Consider the following 26,629-nt stretch of genomic DNA (forward strand, 5'->3'; position numbering starts at 1 on the left):
TCGACTCTCAGGGCCTATTTCCACTAGCCGAGAATCTCGTCTCTTTAACGCACGCCATTTCGGAGGCGGAATCGCAGCCTATTGAAATCAATAAGCTGCATCTGAAATCGCATGCGGCTAAGAAAATAGCGCTGGCTGCAATATTCGCAGGCGGCCTCTGATTTAGAAAGAGGAAGTGGGCGAATCTGTCCAACAGTGACACAGCAATTAAAATCTAGCAGGGTAACTTTTCCTTGTATGACATTTGGAGAGTTTTGCTGGCCCCCTGAAAGGCATAAATGCAAAAACGGTGCCAGGAAATTTGGGCGCAGGGTGAAGCTGAAATACAGCTCACCCTTCTCCTGCAAAAGTCCCGGCTGCGTTAATTACTATTCCCCCTCCGGGCAGCCATGGACTCAGGGGGAAAGACGTCATTCGGCTGGCAGCTATTGCTGGTGGGTGAATTACACTTTCAATATTTCACATTACAGCCTATGGCGGCGTATGGTGCGCCCGAATTTCCCTGTGCCGGTTTGCTCTGTCTCATCCTGAAAGTGGTGACAGCACAGGATGAGAGAATAGATGTCCATGTTGGGGAAACTGGCCACACTAAATCTACTATCTGTGAATCAGTAGTTGTGTCAAAGTTAGAACAGCTGTCAGGTTGCTATTTCTGCCTGTGGTGTCTCTAGGAGGAAAACAACAGAACGACAAATGAAAGCAAAGCCAATAGCTAGAATTCCACTATTATAGAACAATGCACCTCCCTTTCCCCTCCCCCATGGGTGTGGCCATATTCAGTAGTCCTCTGCCCACCTTACTGCGATAAGCCAAGCCTCTCTCATTGGCAGACGCCACTTCCTGTCGAAGCCTCATTTCACGGGTCACAAAATCCTGGAACAAAACAAGTAAATAATTACGGATCTGCGTGGGCTTTCTCTGACCGGAAAAACTGCAAGCAGTAATAATTGTCAGACAGCACAACACGGCTCTTGTGTACAGCACATTACGGACATCAGTTGTAGAATCCAATTACAACAATTCCCTGTGATGCTGAAAGCTGTAGTGTCCATTTCTGAACCTGCAGGTATACAGTGAGCCAACTGTCATTATTAATGTATAAAAACATTACAGGACCACAGAGGGGTTTGAGGAACCACAGGCATATTGCCAGGGGTGCAGCTAGGCCCCTAGACGAACCAATCGGTCGCTTGAGGCCTCGCCCACAGCATGGGTCTCTCATGCTGCTATGTCTGTCCTGTGACTTGGATGGCATCCACTGCCTCCCCGTCACTCACACACAGACCTCAGATCAGTGGCAACTTGAACAGAGAGAGCGGCGCAGTGACTGCGGAGTGCACATCAGATGAGAAAGTCAGGTCATTGCCCACTTCCTGTATTTGAAGTATGCCACACGGTTAGTGTGCGCTGCTCTCCTCAGTTCCCTACTGTTCTGCAGGTCTATGAGTGCTGGGAATGGGGAGGCAGCAGGTAGCTACACCCCCCCACTGACACCAGTGTTCTATATGGTGATGGGCGGGGGACACAAATATACTGGGGGTGGCCATATTTACTGGGGGGGGGGCACATCTTGGCTTACTATACTGAAGGTGGCTACCTATACTGTAGGGGGTAGTAGAGAAAGGGAGGGGTGCACCATAGCTCCCAACAGTCCCTTTTTTTGGAGGGTCCCTTTCCCTCTTTGGGAATCCAGTCCCTCTTTCTCCCCCATTTGTCCCTCTTTCAGGACTAATGTACAGATTTATGTAAAATGTGTATTTTTCTACTGAAAAATGTGTTTGACTCTAAACTTTATTCCCAGCATTTAAATTGATATATTTCTTATTTTAAAATGTTAAAATGAGAGAAAACTAATGAGGATAGGAAGGACCAGTGTGGCTTGAATTATAAAACTACATCTTTTGCTTCTAATTTTTTGTGATATGCATGGTGAGGGGTGTGGTTGGACATGTGGCAGGGCGTGTCTTTCTTATCTCAAAATGTGCAGAGGAATGCATACCTCCCAACTTTTTAAGATGAGAAAAAGGGACACTTAAACCACGCCCCTGATCACACCCCCGGCACACCTCTAGTTACGCATACCATAAAGATTTCATAAGAAAAATATGTTGTTTAATAATTCAATACACTGGTCTTCTCTATCCTGGTGCATTTTCCTTCGTATTAACATTTGAAAATAAGAGATATATCAATTTAAAAGATGGGAATAATGTTTAGAGAAATATATATATTTTCATAGAAAGAGGGACAAAGTCCTGAAAGAGGGACAATGAGGAGGAAAGAGGGACAGGGCTCCCAAAGAGGGATACTTGGGAGCTATGGGAATGGTGAACCTTAGGCTACCTACCTATAGTTGAGAACTACTTTTTTGGGGGTAAGGGGGAGGGAGACCTTTGGCTACCTAATATTATGTGAGAAGGGCCCTCTGACTGGGGGGAGGGCACAAATTATGTGCTACTTGGGGCCACGAAAACCTAAGCAGCGTCCCTGCATATTGCATTGAGGTAGAGCGGTATTTGCTTGCAATCTGCCTTCTGCCCACTGTATAGTACCTCTATGCCTCTCACTACAGCATTCCGATACACACATGCCTGACCAGACCTCTTTCTCCTTGCGCAGATCTTTAGCAAGATGTTCCCTCAAGGTGGCGCTCTCTCGCTTTGTCTGAGTTAAGATCAGTTCCAGGTCTTCGGCCTTCTGCTGGGAAAGTGCCAAGGCAGAATCAGCCATGTGTAGCCTGCAGAGAGAAGTATGTCAGCCACATGATCTGTACCGGCGAAGTGTAAGTACAATACATTTTTCACCAGGAGTGGAAACTGCAGAAAACATTCCATACTGTTCATTACCAAGGCTCAAAGTTCTGGTCAGTGCAGTACAGTAGATTCCTTTTATTGCAGACATCAAGGGACCAGAAAAATGACTTTACTATATCAGACGTTTACTATAATGAGAGTCTACTGCATTAGTAGTAGTGGGCTGTCACTCTTTAGCTCAGGCCCCTCCCATTACCCTGATCACAAGTACATCACTTTCACTCTAACCCTAGCCCCTCCCATGACCTCAGTCACATGACAGCATAGGGTTGTCACTACGTAGCCCTGGCCCCTCCCATTACTGAGATTCTATGACAGCAAAGGTTTGACACTCAATTACTAGCCCCTCCTATTACCCGCCCCCTTGCAGAAAAGGGCCGCGTCGCTTTCTCTAGATAACTTTATATTAGAAGACGATCGATTGAATGTGTAATTTACACTGGAGGTGCTCTTTAACAAGAAAAATCCTCTCTGTTTAACAACTGTCCCAGGGAGGGGGCCTTTGACACCATTCATCAGCAACGTAGACTGCTCTTTAATTACAATACACACCTTCAGTCTGGTAACTTGAACACGTAATATCTGCCTAGGTGAATTATCTGCACACAAACTTCTCGGCATTCCTTTCACCTAATTTGTTCCCAAGAAGTCATTTGTACTAGTGATTAAAAAGGAACTATGACCCTTCATACCCCCTTTCCTAGGAGAAATCTTTACCTTAGCTATAATAGATCATCTGGGACATCTGTATTGCTGATATTGTGGTGAAACTCCTCCCACAGTGTGATGTCAGGACCTAGGTCACACTGTGGGTTCCTTGTTGCATTGTGGGAAATAATGGCTGTTTTCAACTTCCAAGCAACCAGTGTCTCCCTCTGTATATCAATAAAAAGAAAACCTTTTAACCTTTTCCAGTGATCTGCAAACTTGGCTCTCCAGCTGTTAACCTCCTCAGCGGTATGGACGAATATACACGTCCATCACCGCCGGAGGTCGCCGCTCAGGCCCTGCTGGGCCGATTTTAATGAAATAAAGTGCAGCACACGCAGCCGGCACTTTGCCAGCCGCGTGTGCTGCCTGATCGCCGCCGCTCTGCGGCGATCCGCCGCGAGCAGCAGCGAAAGAGGGTCCCCCCAGCCGCCCGCCCAGCGCTAAGGGCTGGATCGGAGGCGGCTGACATCAGGACGTCGGCTGACGTCCATGACGTCACTCCGCTCGTCACTATGGCGACGATGTAAGCAAAACAAGGAAGGCTGCTCATTGCGGCCTCCCTTGTTTATTCTGGTCGCCGGAGGCGATCAGAATGACGCTTCCGGAGCGCCCTCTAGTGGGCTTTCATGCAGCCAACTTTCAGTTGGCTGCATGAAATAGTTTTTTTTTTATTTAAAAAAACCCTTCCGCAGCCGCCCTGGCGATCTTAATAGAACGCCAGGGAGGTTAAGGATCTACAAGTCCCACAATGCATTGCAGGATTCTGGCAGCCACAGTTATGATTCAGAGGCAAATGCATTGTGGGGCTTGTAGTTCCTTAACAGCTGGAGAGCCGAGTTTGCAGATCACTGGCCTATCCCAAAGTTAGTGGGTGTGGTTATAGATAACGGCAGTTGGTGCTGTCTAGTTTTTTGCATGTCTGCCAGTAGTAAAGATGACGTACAGGCTGATTGGGGGATCAAACAATATGAACAAATTACATGGCGAATATCAATCATTTGATGATCTGTCTTCTGTTTTTTTTACTTCTCACTCTGTAATGCTTTGATTGTTTTCTTTTCCCCTTTTTGCTAAAGTTCTTCTTTAAATGTCCTCTAGAAGGAAATAAGGCTGTCTGATTGAAACAATTTAATTTTCTTTTCCCGTGTTCAATTAAATCCCCCAATCAACATCATGATACGAATGTGTCTCAGAGAGAGGCCCGTGTACAACACGACTCACAGCAGCCCTTACTTGGTTGTCAGTGAATTTACAACAGACTTCCTGTCTTCCAGCGCTTCCTGAAGTTTACCGACTTGCAGTGTTGATGTCCTGTTCCAAAGAGAGGGGAAAAGAGCATTAAAAGGCGAGTATAGCAGAAAAGAAGAAGATTGCAAACTACCTTCTCCAGAACCAACCGTGCGGTCCGACCAATATCCTCTCGCTGTTTGTCGATGGTGCCCATTAAATCCAGGAACTGCAGAAGACAGCAGAGGATTCAGATTACAGAGGATTCAGAGTCCAGCGCTCCACAGAGCTGAACTGAAGAAGGTCCATCACCCACCTGTTTGTTCTTCTCCTGCTTCAGACTCTGGACTTCCTTAGTCAGGATCTGCCTTTGGTTCAAGTGATCAATCCTCACCGTCTGTCTGTCCTGGTTGTGGTCAATGCTCTGCTCTAAGGCACAAGATGGGGGGAGAGGCAATGGCATAACCTGGAGGACTATAACTGCTCATCCCACCCCACCCCAGGACTAACAGTTCCTGAGCGCTGCAAGCCACGTCATACCACTATAAACCGCAGGAGCCCAGGGTTTAAATCTTAACGGAGGGGGGGGGGGACACCAAGAGCCCAATATAGTTTAGTAAGTACTGGAGTAAGATGGAGAGTGTAAGTAAAATAAAGTCACAAACCAGGGTTACCCTTTAAGCAACCACTGTAAAAACAGGTGGGGAGATTTAGACCTGTCCCCACTCAGGATTAAGAAGTTGCTCTATGTAGATCAGAAGAAGGGGGTATAGCACCCCTCTACCAGGGGTGGACACAGGTATTGTATGCAGTGATCAGAGGCGCCAACAGAATAAAATATACTAAAAAATTGTTAAAATAGCTAAGGAGGCAGTGGTGGACTTACCTCCCCAAAGCAGACATAAAACTGCCAATTTTCAAAAATACATACATTTATTAATATACTCCAAACCAATGTTGCAACTCATTTCACAGGTATAGTCCTGCTTCATCAGACAATAAAAAAAAAGTATTTGACAGTCATATGTCGATATAACACCCAGCGCCTCTGCCTAAAAAAAAACAAAAAGAAAAAACGTTTCACTTACCTGGGGCTACTGCCAGCCCCTTGCAGCCGTCCTGTCCTGCGCCGGTCCTCTGTTCTCCTGCCACCAGCTAGTGTCAGTTCGGTCAACTTGTAAGTCAATGGGCCACTGTGCCTGCGCAGCCCTGCCACGCGTAGCCTTGTTTGTGCTCCATTCTGCAATAGCATCCTGCGCTAGCGCAGGACACTATTGCGGAGGGAAATGCAAGCAAAGATAGAACCGCACAGGGGCAGTGGCCCGTCAGCGAAACCGAAACAAGCTGGCGGCAGGGGAACGGAGGATTGTTGAGGACCGGAGCAAGACAGGACGGCTGCAAGGGGTTGGCAGAATCCCCAGGTAAGTGAAACTCTTTCTTTATTTTTTTATCTTCAGTTACACTTTAATGTATTTGTAAGCACCAGTTTGCTTTTTTTTTTTAATTCCTGTAAATACATTCAAGAGAATAGCTGCTTCCATCAGAAGCTAAACACACAACGCTCTTGCAATAAGAGGTTCCTTTAATATTCCTCGTGGCATTGTGGTGCACCCCCTCTTAAACACCAGCCCCCAGTATTAGGAGGCAGCAGAGAGAAGTCCCTGTATGGTTCCACATTCTTTACTTACCGATGGTCTTCAGGATGTCGCTGGGGATATTGTTGCCGGACAGCTCCAACTTGATCAGGCTTCGGTTGTTCTGTAAGCAGTCCAGGATGGCCCTGCCCCCGAGGAGTCCAACATTATTCCACCGCAAGTCTGGAGCAGACACAAGAGTGATAATAAAGCCACCCAACTCCTCTCTTTTTCCACCAACCTTCTGCTCCCCCCTCCCCAAAACTCCCAACATACAGACTAAATCTCTATGAACTCCAGTGATGACATCACATGGGGGCGTATGGCCGAGGTGCACAATTTCTGGCAGGGTGTGAGGCAGATGCACCAGGCAGCCTCTACTCCTCTGATATACTGAAGGGAGTATGTGGCCTTCTACCGCCACTAACCACACCCATCCAGTGTACTGCATGGAGGGGGTGTGGCCAGGGCTGGATATACCATAAGGCACTGTAGGCACGTGCCTGCAGGCGCCTGATGATGGAAAGGCGGTTCATTCCCCCCACCTAGCTCCTCCCTCCTTCCCTATGTAGAGTCCCGAGCGGAGTGTAAATGAGAGGTTACTCATCCCGCTTTCAGCATTCCACTAACAAGATCTCCCTTCAGTCAGGGGCACCTCTAGCTACCTAATGCTACGGGACACAGTGTTCTCCCCAGGCTCTTTTAGCCGGGTGCTCCACCCGACTAGTTTTGATGAGCACCCGGCTGTCATCGGCTCACCACCTCCTATGCTGTAAGTAGAGTTATTAACAGAAGCATCGGCCCTGCATTCTCTCATATTGCTCCACCCGGTTACTTTTTCATGTCACCCGGCTATTTTTTTATGCCACCCGGCTGGAAAAAATTTCTGGGGAGAGCACTGGGACATCTACCTACCTATGACGGGTAAGGAAGAAGCGACAGTAGTGTGGTTCGGTGTGGGTTCCTGGAGGGTGCCAGGACATCTGTGCCTATAGGCTCCTGTGATGTAAATCCAGGCCTGGGTGTGGCTAAAGGTCAAGGTGCAATCAGCAGGAGCACAAGCTTTGGCAGGGATCACACGTCCGTGGAAAATGGGTGCGGTCTCCCGGACAATTTGTAGCGTTTTCCATACACTTCAGCTGATAGGCAGCTGACTGTCTGCAACAGTAATAGCACAAAGTGTGCAAAAAAGAAAAGGCAACAAATCTGGTCTTTTTTTTCCCCTCATGCTGAAAAAAAAATTACGTTGTAACACTTGATGGTCCATAGGAAAGCATTACGCGCATTATCGCATCGCTGCAAAACAAACGCGATTCCTACAAGTGTGATCCCTGCCTTGGTGGTGTGGGCATGGTTTTAATTCAACCCTCCCTTCCCCGGCTCCTCCTTCCCATCTGTGAGCATAGAGAAAGAGACACAATCAAAACCGCAATTTAAAGTGTATTTAAAGGATACCTGAAGTGACATGTGACATGATGAGATAGACATGTATATGTACAGTGCCTAGCACACAAATAACTATGCTGTGTTCCTTTTTTTCTTTCTCTGCCTGAAAGAGTTAAATATCAGGTATGTAAGTGGCTGACTCAGTCCTGACTCAGACAGGAAGTGACTACAGTGTGACCCTCACTGATAAGAAATTCCAACTATAAAAACACTTTCCTAGCAGAAAATGGCTTCTGAGAGCCGGAAAGAGATAAAAAGGGTCAATAGTTCATAGATGTTTAGCTCTGACATACTTCAATGAATGGGTCATTGAGCAAAAACAATAAAACAGTTAAAACTTAAAAAGTAGATTTAAACATAAAATAAAACTGCGGAATATCATAAAAAGTATTATACAAAATATCATATAAAATATTATTTCATTCGTTTATTTTCGCCTCGGGTGTCCTTTAAATCGGATTCGAAGTATTGAACAGCACACAATGAAAAGTAATTATTCTACACATAGTTGCTAAAGAAATTCACTTCTATGTGTCTTGTGTTTGTCAAGGCAGATCAACCTGTCCAATTATCTCTCATCAGCAACTGTGAATAGATTGCAGGAGAGCTCTGCCTAGGCAGCTCTACTATAGTAAAGGCTTAACCCTTTCAGTGCCTTCTTAAAAAGTGAAACCAAGTAATGAAGAAATTTTTTCCCAAAAAGGTTATCATGCTGTGGCTAATCCTTCAGAGCAGAGAGGACCTTCCCAGTTTTAGTTCCACTATAAATACTGGTTTATTAAACAAAGAGCTGGATTATGCAATGATATTTTTTTTTTAGAATTGCCTAAAGTTTAACTTTAAAGAGAACCCGAGGTGGGTTTCAAGATTATTATCTGCATACAGAGGCTGGATCTGCCTATACAGCCCAGCCTCTGTTGCTATCCCAAACCCCCCTAAGGTCCCCCTGCACTCTGCAATCCCTCATAAATCACAGCCACGCTGCTGACAAACAGCTTGTCAGAGCTGGCTGTGTTTATCTCTATAGTGTCAGTCTGCTGCTCTCCCCGCCTCCTGCAGAACTCCAGTCCCAGCCTGCATCCCTTCCCTCCCTGCTGATTGGAGGGAAGGGACGGGGGCAGGGACCAGAGCTATGCAGGAGGAGGGGGAGCAGCTGAGACTGACACCACAGATGTAAACACAGCCTCACAGCACGGCTGTGATTTATGAGGGATTGCAGAGTGCAGGGGGACCTTAGTGGGGTTTGGGATAGCAACAGAGGCTGGGCTGTATAGGCATGTCCAGCCTCTGTATGCAGATAACATTCTTTAAACACACCTCGGGTTCTCTTTAAAGGGAACACGAAATGAATGGTATGGAGGTATTTCTACTTACCTGGGTCTTTCTCCAGCTCCATTAGGTACATGGGGTCCCTGGCTGTCCTCTCTGCTCTCTTGTAAATCCCTCCGGCAATCTTTCCAGACGCAGGAGGGATTTTAAGAGAACGGAGCGGCCGGAGGTGACAGCCAGGGACCCCACGCACCTAATGGAGCTGGAGGAAGCCCCAGGTAAGTAGAAATACCTTGCATTTGGTTGAACAGCGAGGAGAACGCCAGCGCATACCACTAAGGCTGCATCAGAAATGGCCACCAGCTCGGTGTGCAGAACCTAAATAGATTTTCTGCACACTTCGCATTCAATTCAGATGCAAATCATATGCAAATCTGCTACCACTTATGCAAACAGGAAACTCAGGAGGAGGGGCTGGGAGCAGCTAACCTGACAGTTACATAGTTACAATGTTAAGGAAAGGTGGGGGGAAAGGCTGCGCATCCCTAAAAACATATTGCAATTGAATGGTTAATCGCACAGGCATACACCGCCTCTGCCAGACTGAAAAATGCATGCCCTGCATTTATTAGTTTAATAAATGTTAGCACTTGCCTTGGATGCAGGGCATGCATTTTTGAGTCTGGCAGAGGCGGTGTATGCCTGTGCGATTAACTATTCAATTGCAACATGTTTTTAGGGATGCGCAGGCTTTCCCCTCACCTACCTCCATACCATTCATCTCAGGTTCTCTATACGTTTGCTGTATCAAACAAACTTTATGGAAACGTTAAACTATATTTTTATTCAGGGAAAAAAATCCCCTAATTTCTTATCTGTACATCACAAAGATTACTGCAATCATTATTAACACATTTTCAACCTTGATTGTAACTGCAGGATCAGACACAGCCATCCCACATGGTCCCTAACTGTATATACTAGATGGGTGGGCTACAGATAGCGGACTATTGCAGGTGGTAAAGAAGAGTTGCAAGATCCTCTGTGCTCTGCACCCTTACCTTCTTTTTCTTTTTGCCATTATACTTGACTGTGATGATTTAACATGTTTGTACAAATATACAAAGACAAGCCTGCTCTATTTTGTATAATTCAGGAATGTTTGAAATACTGTATTTTTGGCATATAAGATGCACTTTTTTTCCCCCAAAAATGGTGAGAAAAAGTCCCTGCGTCTCATATACCGAATACAGGGAGCCCCCGACATACAAACGCTCGCTGATACGAACCGCCAACCCACCGCCACCCTGCATTATCCGCCTTGTGTGTCACAATTAACAGAAATGGCAGTGCGGCTCACCTGATCCCTCGCAGACCTCTCCGCTCCTGCACGGCTCCCCTAGTGTCCGCTTCTGTTGATGATGCGATCAGCAGAAGCGGACACTAGAGGAGCAGTGCAGGAGAGGAGAAGTCTGCGATGGATCAGGTGAGTCACGCTGCTAATTCTGCTAATTAAACACAGGGGCAGAGGAGGGGAGTGGGAGACACATGGGGGGGGGGGGGGGGGGAATACAGGCAGTTCATGTATGTCCTTCTATTGTCATCCTGCTTGTAGATTTATAACAAATACTATTATTTTGCTGTCATTATTATGACATACTATGTTTTGTTTGTGCTATTTTTATCTTTCTGACAATAAAAAAATGTTTTCAAACTAAAAGGAATTAAATATGTCAGCCTCCATGTCCCCCTCACTATAATGGATTTTGAATGAACACATGTCTACATGCCTGGAGGCACCCTCTGCACCCCAGACATAAAATCATTAAACGAGGATGGGGACCTCTGCTTGCAGCATGTAGTGATTTAAGGACAGCGGCAATTTTTACAAGCATCTATAATACTACTGCTTGGTCCAGAGCTCCTCTCAGGGCTACCGGAACATATAAAATATTCACAGGTAACATTTCATATTCACCTGTTGTAGAGATTTTTTTTTTATTATTTGTGCTTGCTGAATAAAAACGATGCACAAATTTTAGTAACCACTAGGCGTTTCTTATGGTACCTAATTCTTGGAGAGTAAAGTTGCGTTTTATGGCCATAGAGAGTTCCTCTGCCCCCTTGTGGTTGATCTGATTGTTGCGGAGATCCAATTTCTGCAGACTCTGGTTGCAGCTCAGCCCGTCACAAAATAAGGAAAATCCGTCCTCCCACATGCCGAGACTGTTCCATTCCAGGATGAGGCTGCAGAGAGTTACAGGAAAATCATCATCATTATCTTCATACATTTCTTTAAAGGAGAACTGTAGTGAGAGGTATATAGAGGCTGCCATATTGATTTTCCTTTAAGCTATACCAGTTGCCTGGCAGCCCTGCTGATCCTCTGCCTCTAATACTTTTAGTCCTAGACCCTGAACAAGCATGCAGCAGATCAGATGTTCCTGACATTTTTGTCAGATCTGACAAGATTAGCTGCATGCTTGTTTCTGGTGTGATTCTGCAGGCAGATAGCTCAGCAGGATAGCCAGGCAACTGGTATTGCTTAAAATGAAATCAATAGGGCAGCCTACATATACCTCTCACAACAGTTCTCCTTTAAAGAATGCAGCAACATTTTAATTGTTGGAAACGTGTACAAGTTTAAAGCGGACCAGAAAATTTGAAAAAAAAAAAAAAAGTTTCACTTACCTGGGGCTTCTGCCAGTCCCCTGCAGCCTCCCTGTGCCCGCGACGTAACCAAACAATCCTCCGCACCCCCGCCGAGGCTCACTTTCGTTCACGCCAACCTGTAAGTTGACGTCCACTGGGCTTGCGTGGCCCTGGCCACGCGCATCCTCATATGTGCTCCCTTGGCCAGGAGCGTCCTGCGCAGGAGCTGTACGACGCTCCCGGTGGCAGGAGCACAACGAAGACGTGCACGGGCAGGTCCACGTTGGCGCAGTGGACGGCGGCTGCCAGAACCGAAAGTGAGCCGGGGCGGGGGAACGGAGGATCATTTGGTAACGTTGCAGGCACACGGCGGCTGCAGGGGACTGGAAGAAGCCCCAGGTAAGTGAAACTTTTTTTTTTTATTCTTCTTCAGGTTTCTTTTAATGGCAAATGTATAATTCTTCAGTGTCCGGTGCACAGACTCATACCTGTGTTCAACCAATCAGCTCCTTCCATCACCTCAAATCAGGGAGGGGCACACTCTCTGGTTACCTATACTGGGGGGGGGGGGGGGGGGGAACTCTGGCTACCTTTAGTGGGAAGGGGGGGCACTCTAGCTACCTTAATGGGAGGGGGAGGGGAGGCACTCTCTGAATACCTTTAGTGGGGGGGGGCACTCTCTGGCTACCATTATTGGAGAGGGGCACTCTCTGGCTACTACCTATACTGGGGGGGGGGGGCATTCTCCGAATAACTACAGTATACTTACTGGGAAGTGGTACTCACTGGCCACCTATAATCGAGTGGGAGGGGGGACTCTCTGGCTAACTATGCTGAGGGAAAGGGGGGGGGGGGCACTGTCTACTTATACGGGGGTGGGGGGGGGGGACTCTCTGGCAACCTGTATGTACTGGTTAATGCATGGTGTACCCATGTTAAATCAGTCTGCAAAGCATCATGGGTGTTTCAATAGCAAAGCAGAGTAGTAGTTCCCTGTGCAGTGGCAGCCGTTAACAATAGGTTCAGTGCTACAGAATTCTGTACACTATCAGACTACATGGTCTCTACTGAGAAAGGGCTATAATGAAAAGACTTCAGTCAGTTTCTGCAGCAGAGCTCAACCTGCTGTCTGCAAATGGGAAGAGAAGGACAATGGAAAATAAGCAAGAATAAAGTGAAACCTACATTATTTCTACAACGAATAGAACAACGATTTATCAAAAACTGGCAAACCTTCTACGCTACATGTTTAAGTTGTTCTTGTAAAGACAAATTTACCTAAATTCAATAAACCTTTCTCCTGAATTTTCGTTTTATTTTCAGCACCCTGCTACAGAAAAGTAGAGAAGACAAGTAATATAGATAATAGGTTAATATGCTCCTTGAGGAAGCCTATCTCGGCGAATTGCGACGGATCAGCAGTGGGCACCCGAACGGAGACTGATACTTACTTTGGTAGGAATACCCCGATTGCACTCTGCACTTTCCTTGCATTAGCTGTTTTCAACTTACCTTGCATGTTGGATCCTTGGCGGTTTCTGCTATTTTCATTCACTACCATATATATTTGCATATAAGTCGAGGAACCCATTTTTCCCTCAGAAACTAGGAAAAAGTTATTGACTTGCATATAAGCCCCCTCAGTATAACCCCCTCTACAGTAAACAGATGTGTCCCCAGTACAAGTCAGCCCCCCTCCCCATAGCCCAGTGATCTGCAAACTTGGCTCTCCAGCTGTTAAGAAACTAAAAGTCCCACAATGCATTGCAGGAGTCTGACAGCCACAGTCATGATTCATAAAGGCAAATACATTGTGGGCCTTGTAGTTCCTTGACAGCTGAAAGCCAAGTTTGCGGATCACTGCCATAGCCAGATGTGCCCCAAGGATAATACAGATGTGTCTCAAAATGCCACTAGATGGCGTGATAGATATGAGACAGCGATTACTACACAGGAAGAATCCCTGATCACTGCACCGCTGGCACGTTGCTTGCATGTTCTGCTCCACAAGCCAGGGGACACAGGTAGTCTTGAACAGCGCACTCTGCACATCATGTTGCAGGGGATGGGGGGCACAGACACAGCAAGGAGCCAGCTGGCAAGAGTAGGATCACTAGTGCATGATCCTTACACTCCTCTGCCAGTAACAAAACCTGCTCCACCATCCGTTCTGCTCCACTGACTCGCATATAAGCCGAGGGGGTAGCTTTTCAGCACAGTTTTTGTGCTGAAAAATTAGGCTTATACACGAGTATATGAGGTATTTGCAGGCACATATCCTTCACTGTTGGTATGACACGAGTATGCTTTTCTTTCCTCTTTGGGATCTTTATTGCACTGATTTTTTTTTCAAATTCTTTGGCTGATGATACAGAGTGTTTTTCTCAGCCCTTATTCTATTATTACCATGTATGCATTTATTGTCATATGTGGATCATTGCACTAAGCACTTTTTGGATTTCCTACCAATATACCTCTTGTTAGTATTTTTACATCCTCACCATGATATTACATATTGATGGACCCGCCTTGCTTGGCTTTGTGTTTTTATCGTTGTGGTTGTTAAATAAAGAGGCTGTTTTGATTTATGATTGAATAACATACCAGTTTGGTGCATGTTTTTGAGGCGTAGCTTTGGTTTGCATTGTTTAAATAGGTTATTATGAGACACACAATTTGATTTTTGATTTTTTTTTACTAGCTGGGAGCTGATAAAGTGTGAGAAAATCTCCTGCGAGAAAAAAGAATCAATACAATTTTCTAGATTCCTGTTCAAGTACCTGTTCAGAGAGGAATTGTGTCTCAAGAGCTTCCCCAAAGCTTCTGCACCATCACCACGCAGATTATTGCCCTGCAAAACATGTAAAATGAGCCCGTTATTACTCCAATGCACACACAGTTACGCCAATGCGCGCACCGTTACGCCAATGCGCGCACAGTTACGCCAATGCGCGCACAGTTACGCCAATGCGCGCACAGTTACGCCAATGCGCGCACAGTTACGCCAATGCGCGCACAGTTACTCCAATGCGCGCACAGTTACTCCAATGCGCGCACAGTTACTCCAATGCGCGCACAGTTACTCCAATGCGCGCACAGTTACTCCAATGCTTCTCCAATACAGACACAGTTATTCTTAGGGCCTATTTCCACTAGCACGCGCTTGAATCTCATACTGAAATTCACATCAATTTTTAATGCGTTTCTAAAAGCGCATACGCGTTATCATGCAAAAATTGGCGTTGCGATTTGAATAGTGCCTAGCAACATAATATGTCATGTGTACTGCCCAGTAATTTGCATAATTAACTTGGAAATAACGCTGTACATGCTGGTTAAATTCACGTTCGGAAACGTGAATTTCCGCATTTGAAACGCGAATATATGCGGCCCCACTGACTTACATTAGCCATGCGAAAAAATGCAATGTACCATACAGATTTCTTCCGCATCATGTCCAAAAATTCGCATTGAATGGAAATAGCGCCATCCACAAATATGTGTTGCATTTTGGATGCGGAAATTCGCAACCAGAATCCGCGTGTGGTGGAAATAGGCCCTAATAGTTATCTAATGCAGACACAGTTAGTCTAATACAGGCACAGTTACAGGTAGTCCCCGGTTAACGAAAGAGGTAGGGACTGTAGGTTCATTCTTAACCTGAATCTGTTGTTAAAGAACATATCCAAGAACTAGATTTAAAAAAGATCCCACGCTGCGGTTCCACCGTGAGCCAGGCCTTCGGTATTCCTTCCATATCTGCCGCTGAGCTGGGTTCCTCTGTGTATGTGCGGGCGTGTTGTGCACCTCTCGTCATTGCGCTGCCGATGCCAGGAGCGCTCTTGCACTTAAATTCTTACTGAACTGCGCAAGCGCACTCAGCACCGACTGTAATCTCGGTAGCCACTCGGTGCAACCGCGCACGCGCAGGAGATCCTGCTCTGGCCGCAGGTCGTGATTTTCCAGAGGGGAGATCGGGAGCCCTGGCTGACAACGGAACCGCAGCGTGGGACCTCACACACTTTTAGGGGCTGGATGAGGCCCCAGGTGAGTAAAACTTTTTTTTTTTTTTTTTTTAAAGCTTGGATGTATCCTTTAAGTCGAAACACTGTGCCCTGTACCTCCTCTGTGCCCCCCTGTGTCTCCAGTGCCTGCCTCTGTGTCACCTCTGCCCCTTGTACCTGCTTATACAAGTTTAAAAGCCATTTTTTCTTTAATTTTTTTTATATTGATTTAATTGGGAAAGAAAAAAAAAGTCCAATTTGAAATTATTATTTTTTTTACTTGTTCCCACAGAATTTATGCCATTTGTTTCGCTGGGTCGCTTGTAAGTCGGACGTTCATAAGTTGGGGACTACCTGTACTATTCTTCTCTTATGCAGACATAGTTACTCTAATACATACAAACTTACCTAAGGAACTATAATACGGAGGTACTAGAGCAGTGTTTCTCAACATTTTATTGGCATGTACCCCTTTTAAAACCTCATAATCACCAAGTACCCCCTAGCATAGTAAGCATTATCACAAGTATCTCTTAACAAATATATATTTAATCATAGTACATGATTATTGGTTCTAAACAATTTCCAAGCATTTACTATTGCTTTTCATTTGCTAAAATACTAATTTAGCTTTGTTTAAATAAGATTTATCATTTTCTAAAACTGTGCCTATAGGCTCCTGTGGGTTAAATACGGGCCTGCATGCTTGGCAACAGCGCTGCTCAGGAACTAGTGTTGCTGGTGGGTAGAAGGAATAATGTAGATCATTTTGGTCAGGTGATAGACTTGCAAGACTCTGGATTTGCTGCAATCACTTCCTGCTCCATCCTAGACAAGGACAGAGGCAACACATGACCATAACCAGCAAATCCGAGCCTTCAAAATCTGTCACCTCAAACACATGGTTACCCACAAAGTCGGTTACAGCAATCAAGCCGCAAGGAAATTGGCCCTGGCATGCTGCTCATGTAATTTATCCACTATAAGGACTATGCTGGAGCATGCTGTTAAATTTGGGCGTGGCGCAATCGCTTGCATTGTGCTTACAGCGGATAAATTACATTAGTGGCAATTGGCGCAGCGCTTTATCGGGTGCCCGTATTTACCCTAAATAGTGATATTTTAATGGGCACAGGGTTCCTGATAAAAGTAAGAGGGGGTCTTAAAGGATTACTTAAGTCAAAATTAAAAAATGACTTTTACTTACCTGGGGCATCCCTCAGCCCCCTGAAGCTGGATGGTGCCCTCGCAGCCCCGCTCCGATCGTCCTGTCCCCGCCGGTGGCTACTTCCGGGTTCGGCGACAGCCGCCGACAGGCTGGGAACGCGAGTGATTTTCCGCGTTCCCAGCCGCTATATCACCCTCTATGCTGCTATAGCGTATATATATATATCCTATAGCAGCATAGAGGGTGATATAGCGGCTGGGAACGCGGAAAATCACTCGCGTTCCCAGCCTGTCGGCGGCTGTCGCCGAACCCGGAAGTAGCCACCGGCGGGGACAGGACGATCGGAGCGGGGCTGCGAGGGCACCATCCAGTTTCAGGGGGCTGAGGGATGCCCCAGGTGAGTAAAAGTCATTTTTTAATTTTGACTTAAGTATCCCTTTAAGGGTTAGGTATGAAGGGAGGGTGATCTTAAGGGTTAGGTGTGTGTGTGGGGTGGTCTTAAAGTGAACCAGAGACGAAGCACCCTCATGTATTTTACCATATATATCAGTGGGAACATTAGAGAAAACACCTACCCTGCTCTCTGCTTCATCCTTCACTGCTCAGCCTGCTTGTTATCAGCCCTGATAAAATCCCCTACTGAGCATTCAGTCTGGCTTTGCTCAGGAATCATTATAGCTGAGTCTGTCTTCTCTGATGCCTTTACAAGCCCAATCCTGCCCCCTTCTGGCTCTGCTATAATGACTCAGCTATAATGATTCCTGAGCAAAGCCAGACAATGCTCAGTCTGGGATTTTATCAGGGCTGATAACAAGCAGACTGTGCAGTGAAGGATGAAACAGAGAGCAAGGTAGGAGTTTTCTCTAATGTTCCCACTGATATATATGGTAAAATACATGAGGGTGCTTTGTCTCTGGTTCACTTTGAGGGTTAGGCATGGTGGGGGGTTGAGGTTAGTGTTAGACATTAAGAGGGGGGATTCTATGTGAGAATAGTTTAGGACATAGTAAGATATCGGTAAAATTATCGATATTCTACTATCGTGGATAATACAATATTGGTGAAATTACTGATATTATATTTCCGTTATTTTGCGCCCATTTCTACAGGTGGCGCTTTCATAGGTACACGTTGGTTAAACATGAGTAAGGGCTCTTTCACATCAGAGCTTGCGTTGGAGAACGCTCAAAGCATACATTTTGTTGTATGCGTTTTAATGCATTTTGATATGCGTTGCACTGCAGTGAGTGTGCGTTTGTAATCCGTTTTCAATGCGTTACAGGACATAGAAAAACGCAGGTAATTTTTTTTTCTTTTAGTTTTCAACTTTCTACATTGTTCCTCTGTTGCATTCTGGGACTGATTGCCTGCGTTAACGTATTAAAAACGCGCATAGTGTGCGTTTTACATTGACTAACATTGTAACGCATAAAGCTAGCGTCGGCCAAAAAACTGCGCCTGGGTGCAGTGTAACGCAACGCACAAAAAGGCTGCGTTATATGTGAAAGTTAAAATGAAAGTCTATGGACTTTCATTTCACCTTGGGTAACGCAAACTTTATCCTTTGCGTTGATAGGCAGAAAATCTGCCCTAATGTGAAAGAGCCCTAACACTAGGAAAGCAACTGTGTCTAGATTGGAGAAGACATAATAGAATTACAACAAAATAAAGAGTTATTTAAAGTCAAACTCACTTTCAAATCCAAGTGCTTCACCGCGGCATTGGTACGGAGGCCTTGTAAAATATGCTTGGCACCTGTCACATCAGAGCAGAAATACAGTGACGGCCTCAGTCATCTACAGAAAGCATGCTAATGAACGAGACTGAGGTATACATGTAATTAAGGCCCCGGGAGATTTGGGCACAGGATGAAGGTGTAAAACTTCTCACCCTGCTCCTGCAAAAGTCCCGGTGGTAATTACTATTCCCCCTACAGGCCACTGTGGACTGTGGGGTAAGACGTAATTCAGCTATTGCTGGAGGCCAAAATATGCAGTTTTTATCATAATTTACTGACCGAGTGCTGCTATAGACGTAATTCCCATTACAGCCTATAGCGGTGCCTGATGTTCTCAAATTTCCTGCACTGTTTTTGCCTGAGACTGAGGGCCTTATCCAGATCAGGCAAACGGTTCAACCAATCACAGACAGACCCTCCAGGGTCCATCAGCTGGCTGCAACAATTCCTGTCACTTATATATAGTCATTAAATCACAGGTATTCGTCACGTTTGAAAAACATGTTTAAAGCGGATCCGAGATGAAAAACTAACTATAACAAGTAACTTGTCTATATACCTTATCTAAAGTTTAGATATTGTCAAATCTAGCTGCAAACAGCTTCAACAGTATATGATTATTTCTTCCTGTGATACAATGACAGCGGCCATTTTCTGTTTGTAAACATTACACACAGGCAAGCTGATCTGCATCTCCAGCCCTCAGCCTGTGAAAACCTAATTCCCCCTCCTCCCCTCTGCCTCTGAAATCTCTGGCTAGTAACCTCTTCATCCTCCTCCCCAGACTGAGTTCCCATAAGCCCTTGCTACTGTCCGAAAATGCCAAGGCACTCTGAAAAGCTGTGGGCGAGGCTTGTTTAGTTTATAGGGAATTAGAGTATTAAAACAAAAAAGTATTTGGCTTGAGGAATGCCCTATAAACTATACGAAAGGAACACAATTATGCAATGAGAAAAAGTTTATCTCGGATCCACTTTAAGTCATGGGGGTTCTTACAAGCTTCGTTTGTGTTACCCAGGATTCTACCACTGGGAACTTGGCACCAAATTGTACAAACGTATCCACCGTAGCCCCCCATCTTCTCTGTTCCTGTGCCACTGTACAGCAGCTTGAAGTACCCGCGGTGATGTCGTGCCACCACAATGAATGCCAGGAGATGTAGCCCATACATGTAAATACATCTCACGGACGGGAGATGTAATCACATTAATAAACAACATCTCTCAGCATCCATTGCGAGATCGGCTAGGGACATGAGACATTACTGTGGGTACTCTGAGCAGCAGCACAGATAGAATCAAGATGGAGCTTATAGCTGGAAGCCAAATTACATCTTACGCCCCACTATCCACATGGACCTAGAGAGGGAGTAATTAACGCCACCGGGACTTCTGCAGGAGCAGGGTAAGCCTTTTAACAGCTTCACCCTGTGCCCAAATCTCCTGGTCGGCAGTTTTATAAGTATGTGAAGATCCGGGACACAGCAGCATGGAGTTTTTTCTTTCCCAGAAGAGGCTGCAGGGGAATATCGGAAGACACGGAGGACAGTGGAAGACACAGCAGAGGACATAGGAGGACAGGGGATAGAGGAGGACACAGGGACAGAGGGATACACCAGGAGGACACTAAAGGTACAAGGGGCACACAAGAGGTGGATCCAGCAGAGACAGAGGCGGTACAGTGGGGACATCGGAAGACACAGCGATGACATAAGGGACAGCGGAAGACACAGCAGAGGACATGGGGGGACGCAGAAGAAAAGGGGACAGAGGGGGACACTGAAGATACAAGAGGGACACAGGGGCACACAAGAGGTGGATCCAGCAGAGGAAGAGGTGGCACAGTGGGGAAGGCAGGACGACACAACACAGGAACTTGTGTGTTCATAGAAATATAAGACATCCACTGAAAATAAGCCTTAGCTGAATATGACACTGTCTTATTTTCAAAACACGGGTACCTTCTTCGCTGAGCATGCAGTCACTGAGGAGGACATGGCTGAAGGTGGTATCATTCTCCAGGAGGAGGCCCAGAACCTGGCAGGACTCTCTGGAGAGACTCAGAGTGGATAAATCCAGCCGCCCTCTTGTAGAGGTCTCCCGAACCTCCTGCAGTTCCCTCAGCACCGCCTCCTGGGGTTCTGAGCCCTTCTCCTGGCACAGGCGGAGATACAACCTCTTCAGTTCATCCATCACTGCAGCTTCACTGCAAAGTAACTACTCAAGGGAATGGCGTAGACATGTACGATCCTGCGGCAGACACAGAAAAACAGGACTACTGTAAGCCTGAAGTCAGATTTTGAAAAAAGTTACTTACCTTAGTAGAGGGAAGCCTTTGCATAGCCCTGAGGCTTCCTCCTCATCTTCAACCCCACTGATCCATCGTTACGACCCTCTAAGCCAGTGTAAGCTGTGGTGGAACTACAAGTCCCATGAGGCTTTGCAATACTCTGACAGCTCTAAGCATAACTCGGGGAGGCAGAAGCATGAAGGGATTTGTAGTTTTGTCACAGCGGGAGTGCCAAGTTTAGCCATCACTGCTCTAAGCAAATCAAGGGCTTGTTGGATTTGTTCCTGCGGACACGCGTCCCTCCGAGTAGGTGTGCAGCCGCACTGCACCAGTCCTGGATGAGCTAGTGCAGTAGCGCAGAGCCGCTTGTGCACAACCTTCCTCCATACATAAGCAGCTTCAAGCTACTGCGCAGGCATGGCCAAGACTCAAGGGGAGCGCAGTCCTCGTGACTTCTGCGCAGAAGAGAACCCCGGCAAGCAGCGGTGGGGTCTAGGGGGACATGGGAAGCCCCTATATCATCCAGAGGCTTTCCTCTACCTTGGTAAGTGCCTAACAGGTTTGCTTTAAAGAGACTCTGTAAGATCAAAAAGTTCTCCTGGGGGTTACTCACCTCGGGAAGGTGAAGCCTCAGGGTCCCAATGAGGCTTCCCACGCCTTCCTCCATCCCTCGGGGGTCTCGCTGCAGCCCTCCGAGCAGCCGCCGACAGCCTGTTCAATATTTACCTTTCCCGGCTCCTGCGCAGGCGCTGTGGCGGCTTTTGGCTCCGAAGTAGGCGGAAATACACAAGCTCAGTCGGGTCCGCTCTACTGCGCAGGCGCCGGAAACTTGCGCCTGCGCAGTAGAGCAGACCCGACGGTGAGCGGGTATTTCCGCCTACTTCGAAGCCGACAGTCGCCACAGCGCCTGCGCAGGAGCTGGAAAAGTAAATATTTACATCGCCGCTGTTCAGAGGGCTGCAGCGAGACCCCCGAGGGACAGAGGACGGCGTGGGAAGCCTCATTAGGACCCTGAGGCTTCCCCCTCCCGAGGTGAGTACCCCCCAGGGGACTTTTTGACGTTACAGGTTTTCTTTAAAGGGATACTGTAGGGGGGGTCAGGGGAAAATGAGCTGAACTTACCCGGGGCTTCTAATGGTCCCCCGCAGACATCCTGTGTTGGCGCAGCCACTCCGCAATGCTCCGGCCCCGCCTCCGGTTCACTTCTGGAATTTCTGACTTTAAAGTCAGAAAACCACTGCGCCTGCGTTGCCGTGTCCTCGCTCCCGCTGATGTCACTAGGAGTGTACTGCGCAGACACAGACCATACTGGGCCTGCGCTGTGCGCTCTTGATGACATCAGCGGGATCGAGGACACGGCAACGCAGGCGCAGTGGTTTTCTGACTTTAAAGTCAGAAATTCCAGAAGTGAACCGGAGGCGGGACCGGAGCATCGGTGAGCAGCTGCGCGGGCACAGGATGTCTGCGGGGGACCATTAGAAGCCCCGGGTAAGTTCAGCTCATTTTCCCCCGACCCCCCTACAGTATCCCTTTAAAGAGAATATGTAACTAAGAATTGAACTTATTATTATGAATTGTATTTATAAAGCGCCAACATATTACGCAACGCTGGACAATAAATAGGGATGCATACATTGCAACAAGGGGTGACAGACAGAGAGGTTGCACACGGTTATAGAACATAGCAGAAGGTTATACATGCAATCAGGGTATAAAAAGCATTTTACAGAGATTCGGCAAAACAAGTCCGAGCAGTCCACGAGAAGGGCGTCATTGATGGGGTAGCAAAATTAACAAGGACACACTAAGCGAGGTGGGAGGCCCTGCCAAATGCTTACAATCTAAAGGGTGGGGGAGGGACACAGAAGGTAGGACTGTGGAAAAGGTGGTCGACTAGGAGAGTTAGAGTGTGCTACATGTGGGGTAGGCCATTTTAAAGAAATGTGTTTTGAGGGCTTGCTTGAAGGTGTTGAAGGAAGGAGCGAGTCTGATGGGGAGTGGAAGGGAGTTCCATAGGGTGAGGGCAGATCTTGAGAAGTCTTGTAAGCGTGCATGGGAATGAGAAATGAGCGGGGAGGTCAGGCGGAGATTATTGGAGGACCGGAGGGGGCGAGCAGGTATATATCTGTTGACGAGCTCAGAAATGTAGGTTGGGCAGGTCTTGTGCACAGATTTCTAGGTAAGGCACATGACCTTAAAACTGATCCTGAAGCTGATAGGGAGCCAGTGTACGGCTTCGCAGAGGGGAGAAGTGGAAGCAGCGCGGTGGAAAAGATAGATGAGTCTAGCTGCTGCATTCATGACTGATTGAAGGGTTGCAATGCGTTTTAAGGGGAGGTCAGATAGTAGGGCATTGCAGTAGTCAAGGCGGGAGTGGATGAGAAGCTTGGTAGTGTCCGGGGTCAGAAAGGGGCGGATTTTAGAGATCTTGCGAAGGTGGAAGTTGCAGGCTCTGGTAACATTTTGGATGTGTGGACTGAAGGAGAGGGCAGAGTCTAGGGTGACGCCCAGGCAGCGGGCCTGGGAGATAAGGCGGGTGGTAGGGCTGTTGATAGTGACATGAATATCTGGGAGGGGTGGTGCAAAGCGGGGCGTGAAGATTATGATCTCAGTTTTATCCCAATCAGTAGCGGATACCACCTTTCCCATGAGAAATATTTTCCTTTGGATCATCAGGGGGCTCTGTGTGGCTGATATTGTGTTAAAAACCCCTCCCACAGGAAACTGTGAGGACCATGGTATTGGCAGTGTTTTGTCTGTGAACCTCGTTGCAATGTGGGAAATAGCTGATTACAGCTGTTTCCAACTGCCAAAAAAGCAAGCAGCAGCTACTTCCACTGACATCACCTGCCAGCAGTTAAAATGTCACCATGTGATAAATGTCAGAATGTAAATCAGGGAGAGGAAAGATTTTACAATGGGCAAACACTGACTAAATCATTTATACATAATTATTGTAGAAATAAATCACTTTTTATTACATTATTTTCACCGGAGTTCCTCTTTAAGGTGGCATTTACTATATGTGTTAAAGGACAAATGAAGTGAGAGAGATGTGGAGGCTGTCATATTTATTTACTTACCAGTTGCCTGGCAGCCCTGCTGATCCTCTGCCTCTAATACTTTTAGCCATAGCCCCTGAACAAGCATGTAGCAGATCAAGTGTTTCTGACATTATTGTCAGACCTGACAAAATTAGCTGCATGCTTATTTCTGGTGTAATACAAACACTTTTCTAGCCAAATAGATCAGCAGGACAGCCAGGCAACTGGTATTGTTTAAAAGGAGATAAATATGGCAGCCTCCATATCACTCTCACTTCAGGTTCCCCTTTAATGCTAACTGAAGGAGCTGCCAGAGAACACAGGAACCCAGCTTCCAGATACAGATAAGCAGTTCTGATTTCATTTTATGTATGGTTATGTCTTTATACGCTATTTTGAGGTTATTAAAAAAAGATGTTATGGCCCACATATACTCAGCCAACGCAATATCGAGCGCCATTTCCAACTCCTTCAATAAACAATAGCACAGAAAATGTATTCCTGGTTTGTTTGCGCTGCAGCGGGGATGCAATGCTGCTGCTGCATCCCACTGAATGCAAAAAATGACAAACATATGACCCTGCAGCAAAGTGCGCCGACAGGATCGCATGCATAGGGCCCTTCCTTGCTTAGTAAAGTACTCCCTGCCGGCAGGAAGTACATCACTGGGATTCCCATTGGTCTGCGCATGTGCACGCTCGTTGACGTAATTCCTGCATCACCCATTGACTTCTGTTGCCGCGGAAGTCATACAGTAACGCGCTGCAGACTTTGTATCGGCTCGGTGGCACAACGCGACGCGGTAAGAGTGCTAGGTCCCATTGCCTTGCATTGTCGTTGTGTTACCCTGCGGTAAAACAGGGTAATGCAAAGTACACTTGCAAAGCAGGTGTAAAAGGGGCTTAAAGAGACTCTGTAACAAAATGTTCAGCCTTATTTCTTCTATCCTATAAGTTCCTATACCTGTTCTAATGTGGTCTGGATTTCTGCAACCTTTTCTAGTTGCACTGTCTCTGTAATATATCTAATCTTTTTTTTGTCAAGCTTTGTGGACCCAGAGAGGAATGTGCTGCCTCTGCTGTTATAGGGAGAAGTTATGCACCCCCCCCCCCCCCCCCCCTCTGCTCTTCTATGTGCTGTGTGTATGAGTCAGGCAAGGTCTCTGCTCACAGCCAGCCTGTCTGCGAGGCTCACGGAGCTGTGACATTTCAAACAGCTGTGAGTGCAGAAGGATCAGTTCAAAGCCCAGACAAGCAGCTAAAGCAACAAGTGACATTCCAGCAGTTAAGTCAGCCTTGAGAGGAGCCACTGCAAACAAGCACCTGCTCTGATGATGTATTTCCTGTTTGGCGGCCATCTTCATTGTTTACAAAAACAATGAATAAAACAGTGATTTTATCACCAAGTAAGCAGCGGGGAGCGCCGAAAACATCACAGAGGGGACTAGGAGAAGACAAATAGGCTGGTACGTTTATTTATGTAAGATTTTCTCTGAAAGGAACCTGAAGTGAGGGGGATATGGAGGCTAACATATTTATTTCCTTTTAAACAATGCACATTGCCTGGCTGCCCGTCTGATCCTCTGCCTCTATTTATTTTAGCCATAAACCCTGAACACGCATGCAGATTATTATTAGTGTTGATTTTTAAAGCGCCAACATGTATTGTACAAAGTAAGATCAGGTGTTTCTGACTAAAGTCTGATTGTATTAGCTACAAAACTTATTTCAGACACTACTGCAGCCAAAGAGATCAGCAAGACTGCCAGGCAACTGGTATTTTTTAAAAGTAAATAAATATGGCAGCCTCCATATACCTCTTACTTCAGGGGTACCTGCCCCATTTACAATGCTATGCTCATAGAGTAAGCTACTCCTTGGCAGTGATGATGGTGGGAGCTTTGAATAAATCAGATTATTTAAAGTACACCTGTAGTGAGAGGGATATGGAGGCTGACATATTTATTCCCTCATATCAGTTGTCTGACAGTCCTGCTGATCTCTTTGGCTACAGCAGTATATGAATCACACAACCTGAAACAAGCATGCAGCTAATCCAGTCAGAATTCCGTCAGAAACACTTGATCCGCTACATGCTTGTCCAGGGGCTGTGGCTGAAAGTATTAGAGGCAGAGTATCAGCAGGATGCTCAACTTGCTTAAAGAGAACCCGAGGTGGGTTTGAAGAATATTATCTGCATATAGAGGCTGGATCTGCCTATACAGCCCAGCCTCTGTTGCTATCCCAAACCTCCCTAAGGTCCCCCTGCACTCTGCAATCCCTCATAAATCACAGCCACGCTGCTGACAAACAGCTTGTCAGAGCTGGCTGTGTTTATCTCTTTCTGGTCATAGAACGTAGCACAGCCCTCTCCCCAGTACTCACCCTCTTCTCCAATCTCCATACACAACTTGTAACCAGGAAGCCGCTGCTGGCCAGCCTGTCAATTCAAAGGCAGTCACAAGCGGCAGAGCGCTGACGTGTCCTCTGCGCAGGCGCCATTTTTGCGTGGCCGGTATCAGGGGAATGAAGAGTCTTCGGTCTCAGGGAAAATGTCCGCTGGCAGGGAACAATAACCTCCAGCTGCGGACAGACTGGCAGCGCAACTCGCGCTCTTGTGTTCGGAACGCTGGAT

The 26,629-nt window shown here is 46.6% G+C and overlaps 1 protein-coding gene across 1 annotated transcript in view; it reads right to left on the reverse strand.

Annotated features, from left to right (window-relative positions):
- The window catches only part of LRRC45 (leucine rich repeat containing 45), a 45,613-nt gene extending 18,995 nt beyond the window's left edge, over positions 1-26,618 (reverse strand). Inside the window, exons 1-11 of the mRNA XM_068263646.1 lie at positions 26,380-26,618; positions 20,623-20,911; positions 18,618-18,679; positions 14,533-14,603; positions 11,169-11,347; positions 6,440-6,568; positions 5,068-5,180; positions 4,922-4,980; positions 4,758-4,835; positions 2,602-2,737; positions 796-873 (exon numbers count right to left, since the gene is read on the reverse strand). Coding sequence (XP_068119747.1) covers positions 796-873; positions 2,602-2,737; positions 4,758-4,835; positions 4,922-4,980; positions 5,068-5,180; positions 6,440-6,568; positions 11,169-11,347; positions 14,533-14,603; positions 18,618-18,679; positions 20,623-20,854 — 1,137 coding nt within the window. The 5' untranslated portion in view covers positions 20,855-20,911; positions 26,380-26,618. The remainder of the gene's footprint in view (positions 1-795; positions 874-2,601; positions 2,738-4,757; positions 4,836-4,921; positions 4,981-5,067; positions 5,181-6,439; positions 6,569-11,168; positions 11,348-14,532; positions 14,604-18,617; positions 18,680-20,622; positions 20,912-26,379) is intronic.
- Between the last annotated feature and the right edge of the window lie 11 nt (positions 26,619-26,629).

This window comes from Hyperolius riggenbachi, chromosome 12 (genome assembly GCF_040937935.1).
Source record: "Hyperolius riggenbachi isolate aHypRig1 chromosome 12, aHypRig1.pri, whole genome shotgun sequence".
In the NCBI taxonomy this organism is placed as follows: domain Eukaryota; kingdom Metazoa; phylum Chordata; class Amphibia; order Anura; family Hyperoliidae; genus Hyperolius; species Hyperolius riggenbachi.